At 34.5% G+C, this 19752-nt stretch overlaps 1 protein-coding gene across 1 annotated transcript; it reads left to right on the top strand.

Annotated features, from left to right (window-relative positions):
* Nucleotides 1-81: 81 nt before the first annotated feature.
* On the top strand, nt 82-16991 carry LOC117917392 (glutamine--tRNA ligase, cytoplasmic-like). Its single transcript, XM_034833660.1, has 23 exons — nt 82-737; nt 1116-1166; nt 1423-1494; nt 1767-1866; nt 3370-3465; nt 4992-5053; nt 5175-5276; nt 5371-5460; nt 5982-6134; nt 6246-6301; nt 8426-8516; nt 8589-8675; nt 9208-9405; nt 9493-9591; nt 11586-11717; nt 11824-11960; nt 12066-12165; nt 12239-12334; nt 12693-12793; nt 12875-12980; nt 13084-13173; nt 13268-13397; nt 16688-16991. The coding sequence occupies exons 1-23, from the start codon at nt 606-608 to the stop codon at nt 16780-16782; spliced, it is 2376 nt and encodes a 791-aa protein (XP_034689551.1). The 5' UTR covers nt 82-605; the 3' UTR covers nt 16783-16991.
* The last annotated feature ends 2761 nt before the right edge of the window (nt 16992-19752 follow it).

Below are 19752 nucleotides of genomic sequence, written 5' to 3'. Positions count from 1 at the left end.
CTTTGAAATGGGCGACAAGGACTCGAAGGCAAGTTTTCGAATACTGAAATCAACAGGAAAGGGAATAGCAAATGAGCATACCACAGGTTCAATGCTGTGTAATCCAAAAGAAACTTCTATATTAATGTCGACTCTATCTAAATAATACAAAACAAAAATTTAAATTTATGTAGCGACCTGATACTAAAAACAATTAGATTTTGCTTATCATTGAAAATGGTGGCTGTCAAAGTGTTATTTAGAAGATTGAATGAGCGAAGGTCAAAACTCACGCCCGCCATGTAAGATGGAAGTTGTAACTTCCTCTCCAAGTAGGCTTCACCGGGTCAGCCAAGCAAAGTCGGAGTCCAGGCTCTGGGCTGAGCTGGGTCCCATTGGCGCAACTTCCTTAATAAGACAAAGGAGATTCAGATTCCATTCCCACGCAAGCTGGCATCAGATTCCTCAGTCTTCTCCAGCCTCCAGGGAAAGATGTTTCCATAACTAAAAATTAAATATCTCTAAGTATCCATATCCGAGGAAAATATTCTGCCAAGGAAACGCGCAACGCTTCTTCATTCCCTTCTTAACGCCCTTCTGATTCTAGTTTTCCTAGGGTTCCAAAAATGGTGGTTGAGGACGACAACTCAGAGAAGCCTCTGGACCTGTTTCTCAAGATTGGTTTAGATGAGAGGACTGCAAAGAACACCATCGCCAATAATAAGGTCACCGCAAATTTGACGGCTGTGATTCACGAGGTACTCCACTTTTAATACCTACTCTTTTCATCGCATGCAATCGCTAATTTGAAGTCAATAGTCAGCATTTGGTTTCAGAATTTTCGTTGACCTCTGTTTGGTTACCAAGAAACCATTGTGAAAGGACATTGCTCCGTTGTATTGTTTCCTGGAGAGGAAATAACTAAACTCATCAAAGAATTGGACAATTATTTTTCGTGTTTCGTCTTTTAGCAGCTAAACAACTGAAAAAACGTCCTATTTCACTTTATCCTTTTTCTGGCTGACCAAATTCAAACTTCGATCGTCTTCTATGTTTAAGATTATTCTTGTTTCGCACTTTATGTGTGTGTATGTTTTCATATTTCATATTTATGTTTTTCCCTTTTCTGTTTTCAGGCAGCGCTCACTAATGGATGCAATCGTACAGTTGGAAATCTTCTGTACACAGTTAGTTAATTAAACATTTTGAAATAAAACGGTTTGGCAACATTTACCTGAGAAAGGAAATATTTTCCTAGCTTTTCCATTTGCAGCTAGAACTGGAAGCTTTATGAAACTTTATCTTCTTCAGTTAGTTTTAGCAAAACTTATCAAAATTTTCCCTTTTCTTATGATGAAAATTTACAGTAGAAATGACTAATAAATAATGCTTGCCAAAGGTTCTTGTCTCTCTGTCCTCCAGTGCTTACCTTTTGTGTGACAGGTTGCTACAAAATTTCCAGCAAATGCCCTTGTGCATCGTCCAACTCTTTTGCAATATATTGTCTCATCAAAGGTTTGAACAATCTTCATAGGCTCTTAATTTACAATGTTCTTTTACAATTATCTATTTTAAATGTTATGCAGGAATTTAATCTTTATTTTCATGATTTAACATGATTAGTTGGTATTGCACTTGGGTTCTATAATTAATCACATCTCTTTGGAAATCCAAGGGAGATGATTTAACTTAAATTGGTGATAAAATAGTCTTATACTGTTATACTTTTGCAAACTCAAAATCCTATTTTGGCGTTGAAGTATTCTTATGCAGTTCTATTTTTGCAGATTAAAACTCCAGCCCAGTTAGAAGCAGCATTTTCAATTTATTCAAGCATTGGTTCAGAGAACTTTGAGTTAAAAGAATTTGAAGAATCATGTGGTGTTGGTATGATAACATGATTAGTTATCTGTACATTTTGGTGGATAAAAGTTCATTTTGGAAGATTTTGTTTTTCTTGGGTACTTTACTGAGATTCAAGGGTTTTTTGTGTTGCTAATAATTAATAATTAGCATTATTGTAGTTTACTTTGATTTCATTTTAATTTGTGTAGTGTCTTACCTAATCCCAGCCACCTTTGTCAACCTTTTTCATATCTCCATAATCATAACATGAATTTTTAGAACTCCTGTTATTATCCTCTAACCTGGTGCACTCTTGACAAAGTCAAACAAGGTTCTAAACCTCGATACTGGGAGAAAGTATTGTTTTTATTTTTCAAAATTTACTATTCCTAAATTTTGCTAGGCTTTTCTTTTCTGCTCTATTTGTGTGCTGCCTCTATGGATTTTGTGTAAATGGGTTGTGCCCACCTTTTTTTGTTTGGTGCTTATTCTACTACATCTATCCTAATTTTCCTTTTAAAAAAATTTTCTATTCCTAAATTTTGACATACATACATATTTATATATATATACATATACATATATATATATATATATATATATATATATATATATATATATATATATATATATATATATATTTGTAAAATTTAAACCCAAAAAATAATTGTATCTTCTTTTTCTATTTCTATGCTGGTTCACTTTGCTTTTTGTTCCTTTTTTTCATCATGCTTTAAACCTGGGATTTGCAGGGAAAAGAAGGAAAACTTATATTTAAATATCCATTTGGTTTGTGTGAAATGAAGGGGGGAAAGGGAATAGAAGAAATGAATAGAAATATTTATGATTTGGATTATGCTAAATGGGAGAGATATTTGTTAGGAATTGGCTAGCAAGCTATTTTACTAATTCTCATTGTTCCCTAATTTTTCATAAAATTTAGGATACCATAAATAGGCATCTCTCTCTCTCTCTCTCTCTCTCTATATATATATATATATATATATATATATATACTATACTATACTATACTATACACATATATTTGCATGTATGTTCAATTCTTCTTCCTTGTTTAACATGTCTTTAATTTCTTGTTTCTTTTTATGGAATTAAGTTGTACATGTTTAAAGCTATCCCTTTGCTTCCTTTTCCTTTTTAAATGAAGAAAAATCTGGATTTTTGATAGATTTGAATAAGCTGTTATGGTAAAAGGTCCATGCAAATATGGAATATTTTCATCATTGCTATGGCAATTCAATCCTCCTTTAACCCTTGATGGAACATCATATATAAATAGTTGTCCAAGTTTAACGTCAGATTTATTATCATGAGGTCTTGGCTTGTGTTCTACAATTTATTTTTTGGCATTTTCTGCATAGGAGTCCCAAGTTGGGCAACCATATGCCGTTTTTGCTTAAACTTTGTATTTACTGCCATCAGCATTTCCCTGCTGCTAGTTTGAATTTTTCTTTCATTTCTCCAGTTCCTCAATTTCCTATCTAGAGAAATATTAGTTGACAAATATATTGTACTTGCAAGCAGGTATCGATGTTCCTATTGAAGATATTGAACGCACTGTTAATGAGATTTTTGAGGAGAACAAGAATGTGATTTTGGGGCAACGTTACCGAACAAATGGTTAGTGTTTTCTTGGTCATAAAGTTCCTTGTTGGGCATAAAATTTGAGACTATCATGTTCCTTAGTTCCTATAAAAAGGCTCTCTTTTTTTAATTTAATTATTTTCTGGTTGAGTATTTAAGAAATTCATTAATATCAGAAAAACAGAATGCAAAGTGACTATGAACTAATGATGTGCCCATATATATAATATTGTATATTTTATTGCAATCAAACCTAGCAGTTGCATCTGTATAATACAACTTTGATAACCATATAAAAATCAAGAAGCTAGGGAGTCAATTGTATAATTTTTTCATGTCTATGTCTGGTTGTCTTTCAAAACTGTTGCATATTTAGTAAGTATTTGCAGCAATCTTTGAATTGCTATTAAATTTTTTTATGTAGATAGTTGCACTGAATTGAGTTGTAAGGTTGTATGTTCTGTGTCATAGGTATAGGAGTTAGGTACTGAGTTTACATTTGGTGCTTGTGGGGATGTCAAAATATTGATCTTAGAACCTTCAAGGCTTAAAGGGCTGTATGCTATTGAAGTTGGAAATGCTCTCTTTGAAGGGCCAAATTATCCAATCGAGGGATTAGCATAGCTGTGTGTGACCTTGGACTTGGTGATTCTGAGATGGGAGGCATGAGGACTGCCATATGCATTGTCTGCCTGTCATATTTGAGTGGATGTTGAGCAGGACGAAAATCTAACATGAGATTGGGAGAGAGTTTTGTAACTTGTCCACTTTCCTTGTTAGAAAATTTAAATTGCAAACGCCATCATGATAATTTACAATGACTTACCTTTTGCAATGTTTAAGTTGCAGAAAATGGATGAAGTTGTTTTAGTGATTTGTTATGGTGTTGCCATATTTACTCTTCTGAATTATAGACTAGTTTAGAAAAGTTACAAATGCTTCAATTATCATGTAGTTAAAATAGGTGATTCAAGATCTTGATAGTCTAAAGTTCAGTTGGATGTAAAAATGTAAATGATAAAGGATCTTAATCATCCATGATTGTGATCCTTCTCATTTAAAAGCGCCTCAAAGTGTTTCAGATTCTCTAAAATAGGTTAACCCAAAGAGATGGATTGTCTTTTTATCATTTTTTTTTCTAATTATATATATATATATATGTTTGGACCTCATGTCCTCCTCATCCTCTTGTAACATTTGCTAAAGGTCGCATCTCCTTCAGTTATAAGTGCCAGATACCTTTGAGAACTGCATCTTAATAGACTTTGAAATTGTGCATTCATAATATTGAGCTTGTGTTTCTTCTGAGTCTTGTGGTATATTTGTGAAGCTCCTGTGGGCTTAATTTCCTATTGTTGTCCTATGGTAAAATTCATTTTTCTCTGTAGTTCACTGGAATAATCCATGGGGATTGGAATAATATTCTTGCCTCATTTTTGCAGTTCTTTCTTTCCTTCTCTTTCTATCGTTTATTTTCTTTTTTTTTGCTCACTCCTTTTTTCCTTCCCCACTCACTTACTGGATTCTGAATTTGATAATCAATCATTTTGTCTTATTTCTAGTTGGTGATTTATTTGGGCATGTTCGCAAGAGTCACCCTTGGGCTGATCCAAAGATTGTGAAGGTGGCTATTTGCACGTTGTTCTCAATATCTGAAATAAGTTTGTGAATTAATAAATTATTTTAAAACAATGGTCCTATCATTCTTCTTTGCTTGCCTTGGTGTTTCTCTGTTTTTGGAACAGCAACTTATAGATGTGAAATTATACGGATTGCTTGGTGAGAAGACTGCAGCAGATGATGAAAAGCCTTCAAGAAAGAAGAAAGAAAAACAAGCTAAAAGCGAGGTGAACTCACTTTCTTGTTTCTTAAATACTTGTCCTTTTTATTAGATAGATAGATTGAGATTTTTCTCTCTCTTTTTCACTTCCATGGGATCAGTCAATTGCTGTGGATACTCATCCAGCACCAACATCTGAAGAAGAGCTTAATCCATTTTTGATATTCCCCCAGCCAGAGGAGAATTTTAAGGTACTCTACTACCTGGTTTTCAGTTTTTGCATCAGTACTCATATTTTTGCTGACATATTGATTTTTTAAGCCTCTTCATTATAAAATACTTTCTATTTTAATATGCTTGCAATTCCAAATGATTTAACTGTATAACTAGAAGTTGAGGTTATTGTTATGTTGCTGCTATGGCTCGTGGAAGGGTCTATTATATCCTAACTTCAGAAGTTCTGCTCATCAATTGTGTCCAACACTTGGTATTCTGTTAAGTTATTAATGTGTTATTGTCTTAGTAATAACACATGCTTATTATTGGATGTTTTTTAAGACTTTGAGTAAACTTATTGACCAACAATCAGTTTTGATTCTCCATAAGATTTTAATATAAGGATCAAAGTTAGTTTGTGAACTTTATTTTAATACTATTTTCCTTTCCTTGTTGCTATATTTCATGATATATACAACTCTTTCAGCTCCACCATACTTGAAGCTATATATAAGAACATGATTAAATGGATCCTAACTCCATAGTGGATTCTCAGGTTCACACTGAAATATTTTTTAGTGATCGCCCGGTGTTGAGAGTTTGTAACACAAGGGAAATGCTTGAAAAACATTTAAAAGCCACAGGAGGGAGAGTTTTTACCCGCTTTCCACCAGAGCCAAATGGGTATCTGCATATTGGTCATGCCAAGGTAATCATTATATTTAATTATGAAAATTTTAGATCCATTATCTGTTTTAGTAGTCATAAATTATATGAAGATGAACCAAAAATAATCTTTAATCCAATGGCAATTTTACAGGCAATGTTTGTTAGCTTTGGCCTGGCAAAAGAGCGGGATGGATGCTGCTACCTGAGGTAAGAATTGCTCTCATAATCTTCTTTGATTTATGTGCAGGCTATTAACTTTATTGGTGTCTGATGCATATGATTTGTCTTGAATCTTTCTAGTCTTCTTAATTTGTTTTCCTTATTTCAAATGCATTGTTCTGCAAATATGGAGAAATATTATTGTAACAGTGAAAACATTTAGATCTCACAGAAGTTCTTTGATTTCAAATCTTTAAACTAGAAGCTCAAGTTTTGGAACAAAGAACCAGTGTCCTTGAAAAATTTTCCCCTTATTCCAGCATTTAGATATTTTTGTTTTATGTGGTTTTTATTTTTATTTTTTATTATCATTATCATTAGGATTATTAATAAGTATCATTTTCATGTTTGAAAGACTATCAATGCAAATGGCAGCCTCTTCTAATATTCCTATTCTATTGATATTTGATCTAAATTAGGGGTACAACTTGGACAGGTTAGCTCAACCCAACCTGAACCCAACATGATTTTTTGGGTGGGCTTGAGCAAACATTTTCATTACTCGGGTTGAGCTTGGGTTAAGTTTTCTCAACCCGAGCTTAATTTAAGTTGGGCTTGGGCCGAGGTTCGGACAACCTAAGCCTAACTCGAACCCGATTTAATATTTTTTATAATATTTATAATGTTTATTATCCTATATGATAATATTTATTTTCTTTTTAGATTTTAAAGAAAAAATATCAAATTATAATTAAAAAAGGATATATATAAGTTTATTTTTACCTTTTTATTGTTATATTGAAATTTTGTGTTATTTATTATTTAAATTTTGGTATAAATATGTATAAAAAGAGCTTTTTAAAAACCATTATGGATGAATTTTGAATCTTGCAACTCAATGAACCCAAACAACCTGAGTCTAACCCCATCAATCCAAGTTTAACCTGATCAACTCAAGTTTAACTTGACTAACCCGAGTGCAACTTGAATTTAGAAAAATGAGGTTGGGTTGGGCTTGGGTCAAGTGCCTCAGGTTAGAGGTTGGGTTGGATTGATCTTGTTTCTTAATTTGGGTTGGGCGGGTTAGCCATCAACCTAACCAACCCGCCCAAGTTGCAGCCCTAATCTAAATAAATCATTCTTAGGCTAGAAAAACAGATGGAGATATGACTACATCATTGGACAGACCATTATGCTAGTGTCATGTCTTTGGATTGATTGGATGGGAAATGGTGAAGTGTTCTTCTTGGCTAGTGGAGCTTACCAGGATATGATTTATTATGGGGGATTTTTTTCCTTTATGAAGTCATTGATGATCGGTTTGCTATGGTGTGGTAGGGCCACTTTTGGGGGTGACCTGTATTTATTTCATTGAAGTCTTGCGTATGCTTAGGTGGGTCACTTTGTCCCCCTCTGTGTTTTCTTCCCTGGTTTGATATAATATCGTTGCTTATAAAAAGCATAATCCACCACTAGAGAGGTACTCTAGATGCAGAGATATCATACCTCCCAATAGTCATGAGAAATGAAATTTATTGAATGAAAGGAAGGGTATAAAAGGGGGATTTATCATCTAGAAACTAGGAAATGATGAAGACCAAGAACTGAAACAATCATGAACACTGGGAGTAACTTTGGGGCATCATAACCAGGAGCCTTGCACAGTTGCACTTATGATTGTAGTTTACACATTATGGGACTGAGTACTCTAGTGTCAAACTAAATGTACACTTAAAATTCCCTCTTTCATAATTGTATTATGATGGAACAGACTTAACTGTAACTGTTAGGATGGGCTGATCATGCTTTAATATGGTTTAGGACAATGGTTTTCAGTCAACAACCATTTTGAAGGAATGGTTGGTGCTGTAATATATATTGTTTTGATTCCATTAGATGCAGACTTTAATCAATTTGACTACACTTTCAGTTAAGTTTTTTCTTAGCTTAATACTTCTATGGTTTATCAACTTATAACAAGTCCTATCCGCAGGATATCTCTTTAATATATAAGTTTAAACATGGGAACTGACTGCTGTATCTTGCCTTGTGCCACAAACAAGGTCACTCAAGTCTATAAATTGAAAAGTTGAATGAACTCCATTTGAAATCTGGGCCTAAATTAGTAAAGAAGTTTTAAATTGCTTTTGTTTGTGACTTTTCCACTGCTAGGTATGATGACACAAACCCTGAAGCTGAAAAGAAAGAATATATTGATCATATTGATGAAATTGTCCGGTGGATGGGTTGGGAACCTTTCAAGGTGCCATTTTCAGTCCTTATTGGTGCACTAAGAATTGTCAAGACAACATTTGATATTTCTCAAATTGTGCAGGTTACTTACACCAGTGATTATTTCCAAGATTTGTATGATCTAGCAGTGGAGCTAATACGAAGGAATCATGCCTATGTTGATCATCAGGTTGATTTTTTATTATGAGTCTAAACTCTCGAAATCATTTTTCTGGAAGTTTAAAGAAACTTGCCCGTTTATAGCTTTTTTCTGTTTTTATTTTCTTTATTTTTTAATTATTTTCCTCTTGCTTCCAATTAATTCAGTCTGAAGCATCAAGTCTTTACTCTTGGGCCTAACCACTAATTTCATATGAAATGTAGATTGGTTCCCACTTTGTTAGTCAATACTATCAAATTGGGGAGTTATCTACTTTCCAATTCATGATACAAATGAGATTGGTGTACAAGAAATTACAATTTGCCATGGGCTCAGTTAATGCTATTTCTTGAGCCCAGTCCCTACCTTTATCTGGCATGGGTTGATAATGATAACTGCATGATATGATGTAGCCAAGTTGTGGTGGAGTTATTTCCAATTTTTTATGTGAATTAGAATGGTGCATGTGAAAGCGAAATTTTTTAGTCTTAGCATGTTTACCTCGTACTCATTGGTATTGGTTTAACTGAAGATTACTGATGGTAATAAATATCATTTCTAGACTCCTGAAGAAATAAAAGAGTACAGGGAAAAGAAGATGAACAGTCCTTGGAGGGATAGACCAATTGCAGAATCGTTGGAACTTTTTGATCAAATGAGACGGGGAATGATTGAAGAAGGGAAAGCGACACTCAGAATGAAGCAAGACATGCAGAGTGATAATTATAATATGTATGATCTCATTGCATATCGTATCAAGGCAAGTGCTAACCTTTGAACATGTTGTAGCTCACATTCAAGGTACTACTCTTTATTCAAGGGTTTGACATTTTTGTTATTCGTCCAGTTTACCCCTCATCCACATTCAGGGGAGAAGTGGTGTATTTATCCAAGTTATGATTATTCTCATTGCATTGTGGATTCTCTTGAAAATATTACACATTCGGTATGTTCCTTGCTTTGATAAGTTTCCTTCTGTTACTAAGATTTTTCTTGTATATTTCAAGATGTTTCTCATGTTTGCATTTCCATTGCTGTAAAGTATGCCTATTCATGTATTTCTTTATATTGAAAGCAAATCCCTTCAAGTCTGGTTTTCAAAGAAACCATTAACACATCGATCTTGATTATATATTAGCAATATCTGGATAGGCTCAGATATGAAAATTTTGGTATTATTTACTATTTTTTACTTGTCCTATACTGATTCCTAAGCCACTGATTGACCTAAGAGTTTAAGCTGTTAGACTTGACACCTTGTTTTACACTGCTTGCAAGGACTCCTATTAAAATCAAGAAACATAGGTCCGCCTGTTCTCTAGGTTTGCATGTGAGCTCAATAAATGGTGGAATTAAACAAACAATGAGGTTGAAATCATCACCTCCCCAAAAACAAGGCTATACTATTACATTAGACTCCCAATTGACCTGAGCTTAATCTAATAGGTGACAATGAGCCAACTATGTATATCAAGTTGATATGGGCTACAATTCTAACACTGATAATATATGACATCTTGACTAGATGAAGTAGGGTTGGTAAGTTTGTTTCTAATAAGCATTTTCTTTTGGATCTCCATCTAGTGGATGATTTTTATTGTAGAGTGGTTATACTAGCTTCTCAATTGTAAGAAGTCTATCCCAAAAGTTAGGGACTAGGAATTGTTTACTATTAGAAGAATTTCCTTGTCTATTCAATTGTTGTTCTCATGCTTTCTAAAATGTGGCTCAAAATGCCATGATCAGCATTACCTATTGTTGGCTTACTGTAGTAAGTCCTGTTTAACATTTCAGTGTTGAAGATTTTTAGTTAACTGAGTTTTAACATTTTTGACCTCATGGCCTTGAAATGCAAGTGGTTTAGAAAGGGGGAAAAAACAAAAACAATCGAATACATAAGCATTATATTTGGTGAATAAAATCCTGGAAAGGAAACTTTTCTTCTCTTAAAGTTTCTGGATTTCCTTCCTTGAGCACTATTTGCAGTTTTGTGACCATTCTTTATACGAAGAACTTATTTTATCATGCATTGCAGGTATTGCCCGTGCCATCCCCATCCTCATATATTGTTAGGTGTAGAAATTAGTGTTTTCAAATAGAGTTTCCTTTCAAGTATAGTTTGTGACTTTTGTTTGGATTCTTTTACTTGATCAAATAGGTAGAAGGGCTTCATAACTGAACCATATTTGTGTTTAGTGTGAAATAGAATGGACAGGCTTATACCACAATTTTCATTATTGTTCCTTTTGGATCAATGTACTCAAACGTGAGCTTCCCTACTTCTACCTTATGTGAGGTTTCAGGTTTTGAGGTCCTGCTAACTGCTCACTGTGGTTCCCGGGCTTTATATTTAGTATTAGGATTTTTTTTATTATTTTATGAACATGTTTTTATTCAAATTACATTTTTTTGTTCTTATCCACACACACACACAAAAGAGATTCTTCTCATTATTACCGTGTCAGATTGAGACTTTGTTTAACAAGTACAATTTCTTTTTCTTTTCTTTTTTTCAATTTTTTTTTTTTTGTATATTTTAAAATTTTCCATTTTCCAAAATTTTTAGGTGTATTTTTGTCTTATAGATTGAATACCTTCTACAATTTTGTCAACAATTTGGATTATAAAAATTGCTGGTTAGCCTTCATTATTGTACTGAATGAAATATATGATAGATGAGTATCTCCACTCTTGAGCTGCTCCTTTGGGTGCAGGCTGATCAGTTAATGACCTAGGCTTATGAGGTCAGATCTTAGATTGTTTTTGTTTCATGAGTTGATCTCCTTGCAAAAATCGAACTCTAAATTCCATATCTGAATTTTGTGCAAAACTGTCGATTACATTCTTGACAATCAGTTTTGTGAAGCTCCTTTTGAGTTTGCATTTGAATGAACTTGTAATATGATGTCATTTATTCAACTTTCGGTGTATTTTATGCAGCTATGTACACTCGAATTTGAAACACGCCGTGCTTCATACTACTGGTTGATAGATGCACTTGGCCTTTACCAACCTTATGTCTGGGAATACTCACGGTTGAATGTCACTAACACAGTGATGTCAAAGCGTAAGGTGAACCAAAGTATTTAACACTTGTGCATGAAAAGCTTGAAAACATGTATTCCCTTGCATGCAAATGTTTTTTCCCATTGTTTGTGACTAGCATTGTTGTTTGTAGTTGAACCGTTTGGTGACAGAAAGGTGGGTTGATGGTTGGGATGACCCTCGTCTTATGACATTAGCTGGTTTACGACGTAGAGGGGTGACTTCGACCTCCATAAATGCTTTCGTTCGAGGAATTGGAATCACTAGAAGGTCGATATATTCCTTGTGGTGTTTATTCAAAAGTTCAAAAAATATCAAATTTTATCATGCCACATGTGCTTTTGTCATAGATATTAATGCTACCTTTTGCCACAGTGATAGTAGTACGATACGTTTGGACCGCCTTGAGTTTCATATAAGAGAAGAACTAAACAAAACAGCACCTCGCACGATGGTTGTGCTACATCCGCTCAAGGTGCATCTCTCATTTGAAGTTGTGTTCACTAATCATTTTGTTAGTGCTCAACGGATTCTTTCTCTGGTTCCAGGTTGTTATTACCAACCTTGAAGATGGTTCAATGATGGATCTTGATGCAAAGAAATGGCCTGATGCTCAAATAGAAGATTCATCTTCCTTTTACAAGGTTTGGATTTCTAAGTTAACATTGCAGTTCTATTTTCTTTGAGGGAAAACACTGATTTGTGTAGTTTGAATCAATTGCAAGATTTTTTTTCTTCTATTAAAAAAATAAGTTCATTTCTATTGAACATTTCTTTTTTAGCTCTGTTTTATAAATTTTGAAATAATTTAGACTCCAGGTTTCTTAGTTGGATTTTGATTTATTTAATTTTATAAATAGATGTTACAAAATTACTTAGTTTGTGATAAGCTATTTTCCGATTTTGATCACTATACTGTTCTGATCCTATATCACATATTGCTGTTAGTGTTGGATCCCTTAGACTTCTGAGTGATTTTGCATTTTTCTCCCCCTCCTTTAGGTTCCCTTTTCTAATATTGTGTACATTGAGCACACTGATTTTCGGATGAAAGATTCGAAAGATTACTATGGGCTTGCTCCTGGTAAATCTGTCCTGCTCAGGTATCTATAGTTTAAATTTGTATTTCCAATCTACTTGAGTATAAGAAAGCAGAAGATTGAGAATTTTCTTCATGCACGCAGATATGCTTTCCCTATAAAGTGCACAGAAGTTATCCTCAGTGATGATAAAGAAACTGTTGTTGAGGTCCGGGCTGAGTTTGATCCTTCAAAGAAGACAAAGCCAAAGGTTTTTATTTATGCTGAATTTTCAGTTATTTTAAAATGGTTGACACATTCAAAGTTCCAAATTTTTATTCTGGTTATGTGTTGTTCTATTTTATTTTATGCAGGGTGTTCTTCACTGGGTTGCAGAACCTTCTCCTGGGATTGATCCACTTAAGGTTGAAGTGAGGCTGTTTGACAAACTCTTCCTTTCTGAGGTTGATAATCACTTCCCTTTCTGAGAGTAAGTTTATTTTTTTCTCATTTACTGGAAGCATCAGAGTTTTTACCCATTCTCTGAAATTATATTAGAATCCTGCTGAACTGGACAATTGGCTTGCTGATCTGAACCCGGAGTCCAAAGTGGTGGTACCTGGAGCATATGCTGTGCCTTCACTTCGAACTGCTGCAGTTGGGGACAGATTTCAGTTTGAAAGGCTTGGTAAATTTTGAATCCTCTTTTTAGTGTTTATTTTGTTTTGATAGGCAAGATTGTCTCTGAGTTTTTGTGTAGAGAAGAAGTATATAAGGCACACAAGGTTTATAAAATAAGAAGAAAAGATTTTGAATCCTTTTATAGCTGGCAAAGCAAAGATTGTAAGTGCCTAACAGAGGGGTGCGACCCAAATATAAAGGGAGTACATAAGGCACAGAATGCTTATAAAGTGAAAAGAAAACCATGAACCAGCAGCTTCAACACAACCCTAAACTATTAACAAAGTAATGATCTCCACTGCTAAACTTTTAGCCCACAAAAAGAGTTTTAAGCAACATGTTCTTCACAACCCACATTGACTGCTTCGAAGGATCAAAGGATCTCCTCCTCTCCTTCCATATTATCCAAAACAAAGTTAAAGGAGCCAGTTTACACACCACCTTGCATTTCTGATCCATGAAACTATTGTGCCAACAGTGTAGGATGTCTCTAGGTGCTCAGAGAAGAACCTATGACACTCTTAAACAGGGAGAACACCAGAGACCATGAACTAGAACACTCCTAAATTACTCCTAAGTGTGAATGGCCTGATATAGAGGTGCTTAGGATAAATGAAAATATGTGCTTGAACTTCTGTACCAGCATGAAAAATGTTCATCATACCTCAATATGAAATTCTAACTCCTTTGTTAGGTTAAAAAACCTCAGAGGTTATGCTTAGAACTCTCATCTATTCAACCCTAAGAGGAAACTACCTAAATGCAAAGTTATAAGTTTGGTTTATATGTACTTGATGGAGAACAACTTGGAAGCATCTTTTGCAGTTTAGTAATTTTCAAATGGGCTAAACTAGCAGCCCAGAGTTATTTTTTTTATTTTTTTCTTTTTTCTTTTTTCTTTTTCATTGTTTTCTTAGTTAAATATCTATTTATTTTGGCTTCTAATTCAATTGGGAAATATATTTTTTCAAATTCGTCAAATTGGATTTATGAAAGTTTTTAGTGAGGAATAAACTTCTTGAAAGGTGTGATTACATTCCCTCAAGTTGAGATTGCTTGGGAACCTAAATTGCTTAGAAACGAATGCCTAGAAACCTTGGTATGATTAAGATTTTTTTTTAATCTTTTTTGTGGTCTTCCTTGATCTTTTAATCTCATTTTGTAACTCAAGAAAATCTTTAGTGCTGGAAGTTCAATGTTATTGCATCAGTACTTGAGAACTCTTTCCCCCAAACCCCTACACAATTAAGTGTACCATTAGTTTATTTCATTTACAATTTTTTTTGGGCATTTTACCCTTTATTGCAGTACAAAAAATAGTAGACCCAATGTACAATGTAATCCATGAAAATCATCGGAGTGATGTTTTCTGTTTTGGATACTTGCTTTGGAATATTCTTCAGGTTGTTATTTATTTGTTGAGTTTTGCTACAAAGTAAAGTTGTCAAATGGTTATTTAATTTTCAAAGAAGGTTGGGGGGCTAGACTTTGGGAGGAAAGGATTGATTTGAAATATTTCTAGAGAATTGTTCTTAAATTGACAAAAAATTGAAACATCTCAGAGATGAAACTTGTAGAGTATAACTTTTTGGAGAGGAGGATCGATTTTTGTTTTTAAAGATTAGAAAGAATGATCACTTTTGACCAACTTTTGCAGAATTGTTATGTCAAAATATTGTGTGAATGGCCGAATACCTTGGCCTTGAGTTTTGTATATTATATATAGATTTTATAAGGATGCTATACATGGAAAGCAAATAAAAACAAATAAATTCCCGCATGATTCTAGCCCTATACATGTAAACTATAATTTGTCAAATAATGTATGCTAACTGTACAAAATAATAAATGGAGAAATAAGGAAACAATTGTGGGCTAAAATAAGGAAAGAAGTGTGGACAGCAAAGCTGTCCTTTGACAGCAAAGCTGTCCTTTGACAGCCCCCCTCAAATTGATGCAGGTTGATCAACAAGCATCAATTTGTTACTTAGCAAGCAATGTCGATGACGAGGGAGAGCCTTGGTGAAGATATCAGCAATTTGTAAGTTAGTGGAAATATGTGGAAGAGTGATAACACGAGCTTCAAAGGCTGCACGGATAGAGTGACAGTCCACTTCAATATGCTTTGTGCGCTCATGATAGACAGGATTGGCCGTGATCAGAATAGCACTTGTATTATCGGCATGTAGAGGTGTAGGATCGGTCTCAGAAAAATCTAACTCCGCAAGCAAACCTCGAAGCCAAATGATTTTAGAACAAGCAAGAGACATCGCCCAGTACTCAGATTCCGTAGATAACTTAGAGACTCTGTCTTGCTTCTTACTTTTCACAAACATCTTAAATTAAAACTCTCAACTAAGATAGTTTTTGCCATTGAAACAAAAAATAGAATATTCTCCAGACATTACGATGACAGAAATAGCCTAGGAAAAAAAAAATCGTCAAAGAGCCTAAATCTGATAACAAACCTCCAAATAATCGAAGATATCCAAGAGCTTAGAATCGAAGAAACCCAAAGAAAACTTCAAGATCACACCACAGATGTGTTGTCACAACCACCAGAAAAAAAGGAAAAAGAACCCAAAAGCTGGGCTAGAGTCCGAGAGCCCCTAGGGCTAAATCCGAGAGCTCTTAGGGCTAAATCCGAGAAAACCCAAAGAAAAACTAGAAAGCGTGTAAACCTAGCATGTAAACTCTAGGTTCAGAACACAAACTCTGATACCATGTCAAAATATTGTGTGAATGGCTGAATACCTTGACCTTGAGTTTTGTATATTATATATAGACTTTACAAGGATGCTATACATGGAAAGCAAATAAAAACAAATAAATTCCCGCATGATTCTAGCCTTATACATATAAACTATAATCTGTCAAATAATGTATGCTAACTGTACAGAATAATAAATGGAGAAATAAGGAAACAATTGTGAGCTAAATTAAGGAAAGAAGTGTGGACAGCAAAACTGTCCTTTGACATGTTATTGGTTAATAGTTTCTGTTTTTTTCATCATCAATCTTTTTACTAATTAATAGAAAGGGAGTACTAAAGTCATTTTCACAGACTTCCCTTTGTCAATCAATTACCTTTTTAGGGTGTTGCATGCACACATCAATGTTGTTATTTGGGAACTAAATTTCCCTTTCTGTTTTTCGAAAAGCCTCTAATCAACTTTTGCTATGACCGCCCCAAACTTCGATTATGTATAAATTTGAATATATTTCTTCTTTGAAAATCAAAGTGATTAAATATCATAATTTTGCTTTCAAGTGTGATTATTTAACTTTTTGTTTCAGGTTATTTTGTGGTAGATAAGGACTCCACTTCTGAAAAACTTGTCTTCAATCGTACGGTTACACTACGAGATAGCTACAGCAAAGGTGGGAAATAGCCAATAGGTAAAGCACAAGCAAAATGGGAAATGGGATGTGAGCAAGCAGCAGGAGTGACAATTTACACATTTTGAATGTTTTATTGATGTATAAAATATAATTGAAGACTGATGTTAACAAGTTCATACATAATTAAGTTTGTAACCTTTATATATCCATACACTTGGAGATATTAATGGAAGTTTGTTATTTACATTGGTTGAAAGAAGCTTGTCTTGTATGGTACTTTGGATGTGTGAATGAGCCTAAGTAGCAAGCTCCTTGAAAACTCTCAAATAGTTCTTAATCTCCAGATGCTTCATTCAGTAGCAAAAAAAGTTTGGGTTCTTTCAAGGTTTGTGGTGCTATGGCTGAGCTGTGGTTGCTATCATGTTGGATTTGACATTCACATATTTGATATGTTGGTCTCTCTCCTTTATGACACTGGTGTGTCTAGGTGAAGTTACACCCATTTCACTTTTGAACTTTTAATATTTGCTTGAGCAATAATATGTTAGAAGGTGACTTGTTTTCTGATTTTCTTCATGCCAGGGTTGGCCTTAAGTTGCTTAGCACATACTTGCAGTTTATATGTTGATGAAAGTTGGAAGGACGAGTAGCAGGGTTTGAAGGGAATGCTGTTGACCTGGACCCTTGCACTAGCCTAAGGTTTGAGTCCTCACTTTAAGTTGGGTTGGCTTTGGATTGTTAAGTTTTATGTAACTTACATGGAGATGAACCCTATAGTAAGAACACTCATATTCAATTAATGCATGTTATATGATTTTATGTATATTTATGCATATTGTTTGATAATATCAGTTATAAACTTGGGAAAAATAGTAGTCATCTTACTATCTAACATTGTTAGCAATTACTTGTCACTTGTCAGAGGGAAAAAGCTTTAACTATTATCAAGATAATTTGAGATAAGATTTTATAGATATTATCGGTTATGAACTCCATGGGCATGTTTGGTATAGAGAACTAAAGGTGGGAATATGAATGAAAATGGAGGTGAATCACAATACAACGTAGAAGAGAGGAATAAAATCTTGGTAAGGGTAGGTTTTGGTTTCTGTGAAAATAAATTTTTGATTTGAATTCCTATTGCTACTAAGTAATCCAAACGGAGTAATGAATGAGAAATAGCATGAATTTATTATTCTCATTCTCTATTCCAGTGTTTTGAACATATCCTAAAAGTATTACTTCCAATCCCGAATTAACTATAGTTGTCTTAACAACTATACTCAGCACACTAAGGAAAATTCATGCTCCTCTCAGGCCATTCACTTTTTTGTTCCTAACTTTACGATCCCTAATTGAACATGTATTAAGATTTTCCTGGTAAGAAAAAAAAAAAGAAGGGTATCAGAACCCTAAAGAATGGGATTCCCTTTCTTGACATAATGCTAGAGATGGAAAATGAACTAATACCCGTATTTGGGCATGAAGAGCTAAATGATTCTTTTGGAGGGACTAGGGAGTTAGGAAAGGCATTTAACTCATTGGACCCACCACCATGAATATGAGATATGGGGGCTTTTGGGGGTGGCTGTGGAATTTTGGGTCATTGGGGCCCATAAGACTGGCCAAGAACTCTCCTCAAGCAAGAAAAGTAGAGCCTTTACTGTGCGGGTCCAGTCTCTTCACGCTTATCTTTGATAATGAAATGATGATTTGATCGAAATTTGATAGGGGAGGGGTCTCACTTTTAAGGTTCCATCCTCACATGAAAACTTAGCTGGTTGGTGGCATGCCTATGTGACTTGTTTGTTTTGGATAATTAGCTGATCTGACGCTCTGTGAATTTGAATAAAAGACAAGGGAGAACTTATAGATTACGAGAACGTCTATCATCAAGTATTTTAGATGCTTGCATGATGGTTTACTAACTACTCATCAGCACGCCTTTGAACTATTAAAGGAATAGTGTGGCCGGGTATACATAAAACTTTTTCCAGCCTGGCTCATTCCAGATGGTCCACTATGTTTTTCCTGGGTAGTTGCCATTTGGACCCGTAAATGGTCATTGATTTCACACAGATGGTGCATATTTTCTTGTTTTAGAACGTCTCTCCCTAACCATTTGTTCCATTCTCCCATTAAGTCAAGCATTTCCCATTTTTTTCTCGTGAGACATGGGGAGAAAGTGAATGCTTTGGATCCATCTTGCATCAAATGTCTCCCTTGGTTGTATCTAGCACACGGCAATGAATTCTTTCCATTCTTTCCAGGTTTACATTTGCTGTTCCTTTTACACAGTTGGCACTCCGAAAAAACTTCAATCTCTCTCTATTTGAAGAATTAACAGGCAATATGAGTGGTCTTGCCGCATGGCTAAAATGGCCATATTCTTTGGACTACCTCTAGGCATTCTATAGATCATCGAGCCAGTAAAAATGTCAACCATTTACAAGAAATTCTTAAAGGGTGCTTAGTCTCTCTATTCTCAAATTAAATCACACCTATTTTCTTGGCCATGGAAAATTCCCGGGCATTGTTTAGACTGTTCACCTTCTCATTAAATCATTTTCTTGATAGGTAAGTTTTTTGTCCCCATTGCGACTTGAACTTGGAATCTCCCACAAACCCTTGCAAGGCCTTCTCATTAAATCATATCAATCTTTCTTGGAATGGTCATGTCCATCCATATCTTTCCAATTCTTTCTACTGCTACAATACAAAATATACTTTCCTGAATTCCTTTACCAGGGATTTTTTAGTTCATACTTTTCTTCGTCCGGGTGCAGAGTACTACCTCAAGCTTGCCATTGGCTATGCATGACTCGAAATAAGCTATTTTTTCTAGGCAGGAATTTTTTATTGGGGTAGACCGTAGACCTTAATATTAGTCATTTTATCTGATAATAACGCACTAATTTGCTAGGAAGGCTTTACAAGCCGACAAAGTGGAAGTTCCAAAATTTCCAATTAATTTCTTAAATTGAGTTGAACTCCATTGCATGCTTGTCATTAGTCAAATC

This window comes from Vitis riparia, chromosome 1 (genome assembly GCF_004353265.1).
Source record: "Vitis riparia cultivar Riparia Gloire de Montpellier isolate 1030 chromosome 1, EGFV_Vit.rip_1.0, whole genome shotgun sequence".
Lineage (NCBI taxonomy): Eukaryota > Viridiplantae > Streptophyta > Magnoliopsida > Vitales > Vitaceae > Vitis > Vitis riparia.
This window is presented reverse-complemented; position numbering and strand designations above follow the sequence as displayed.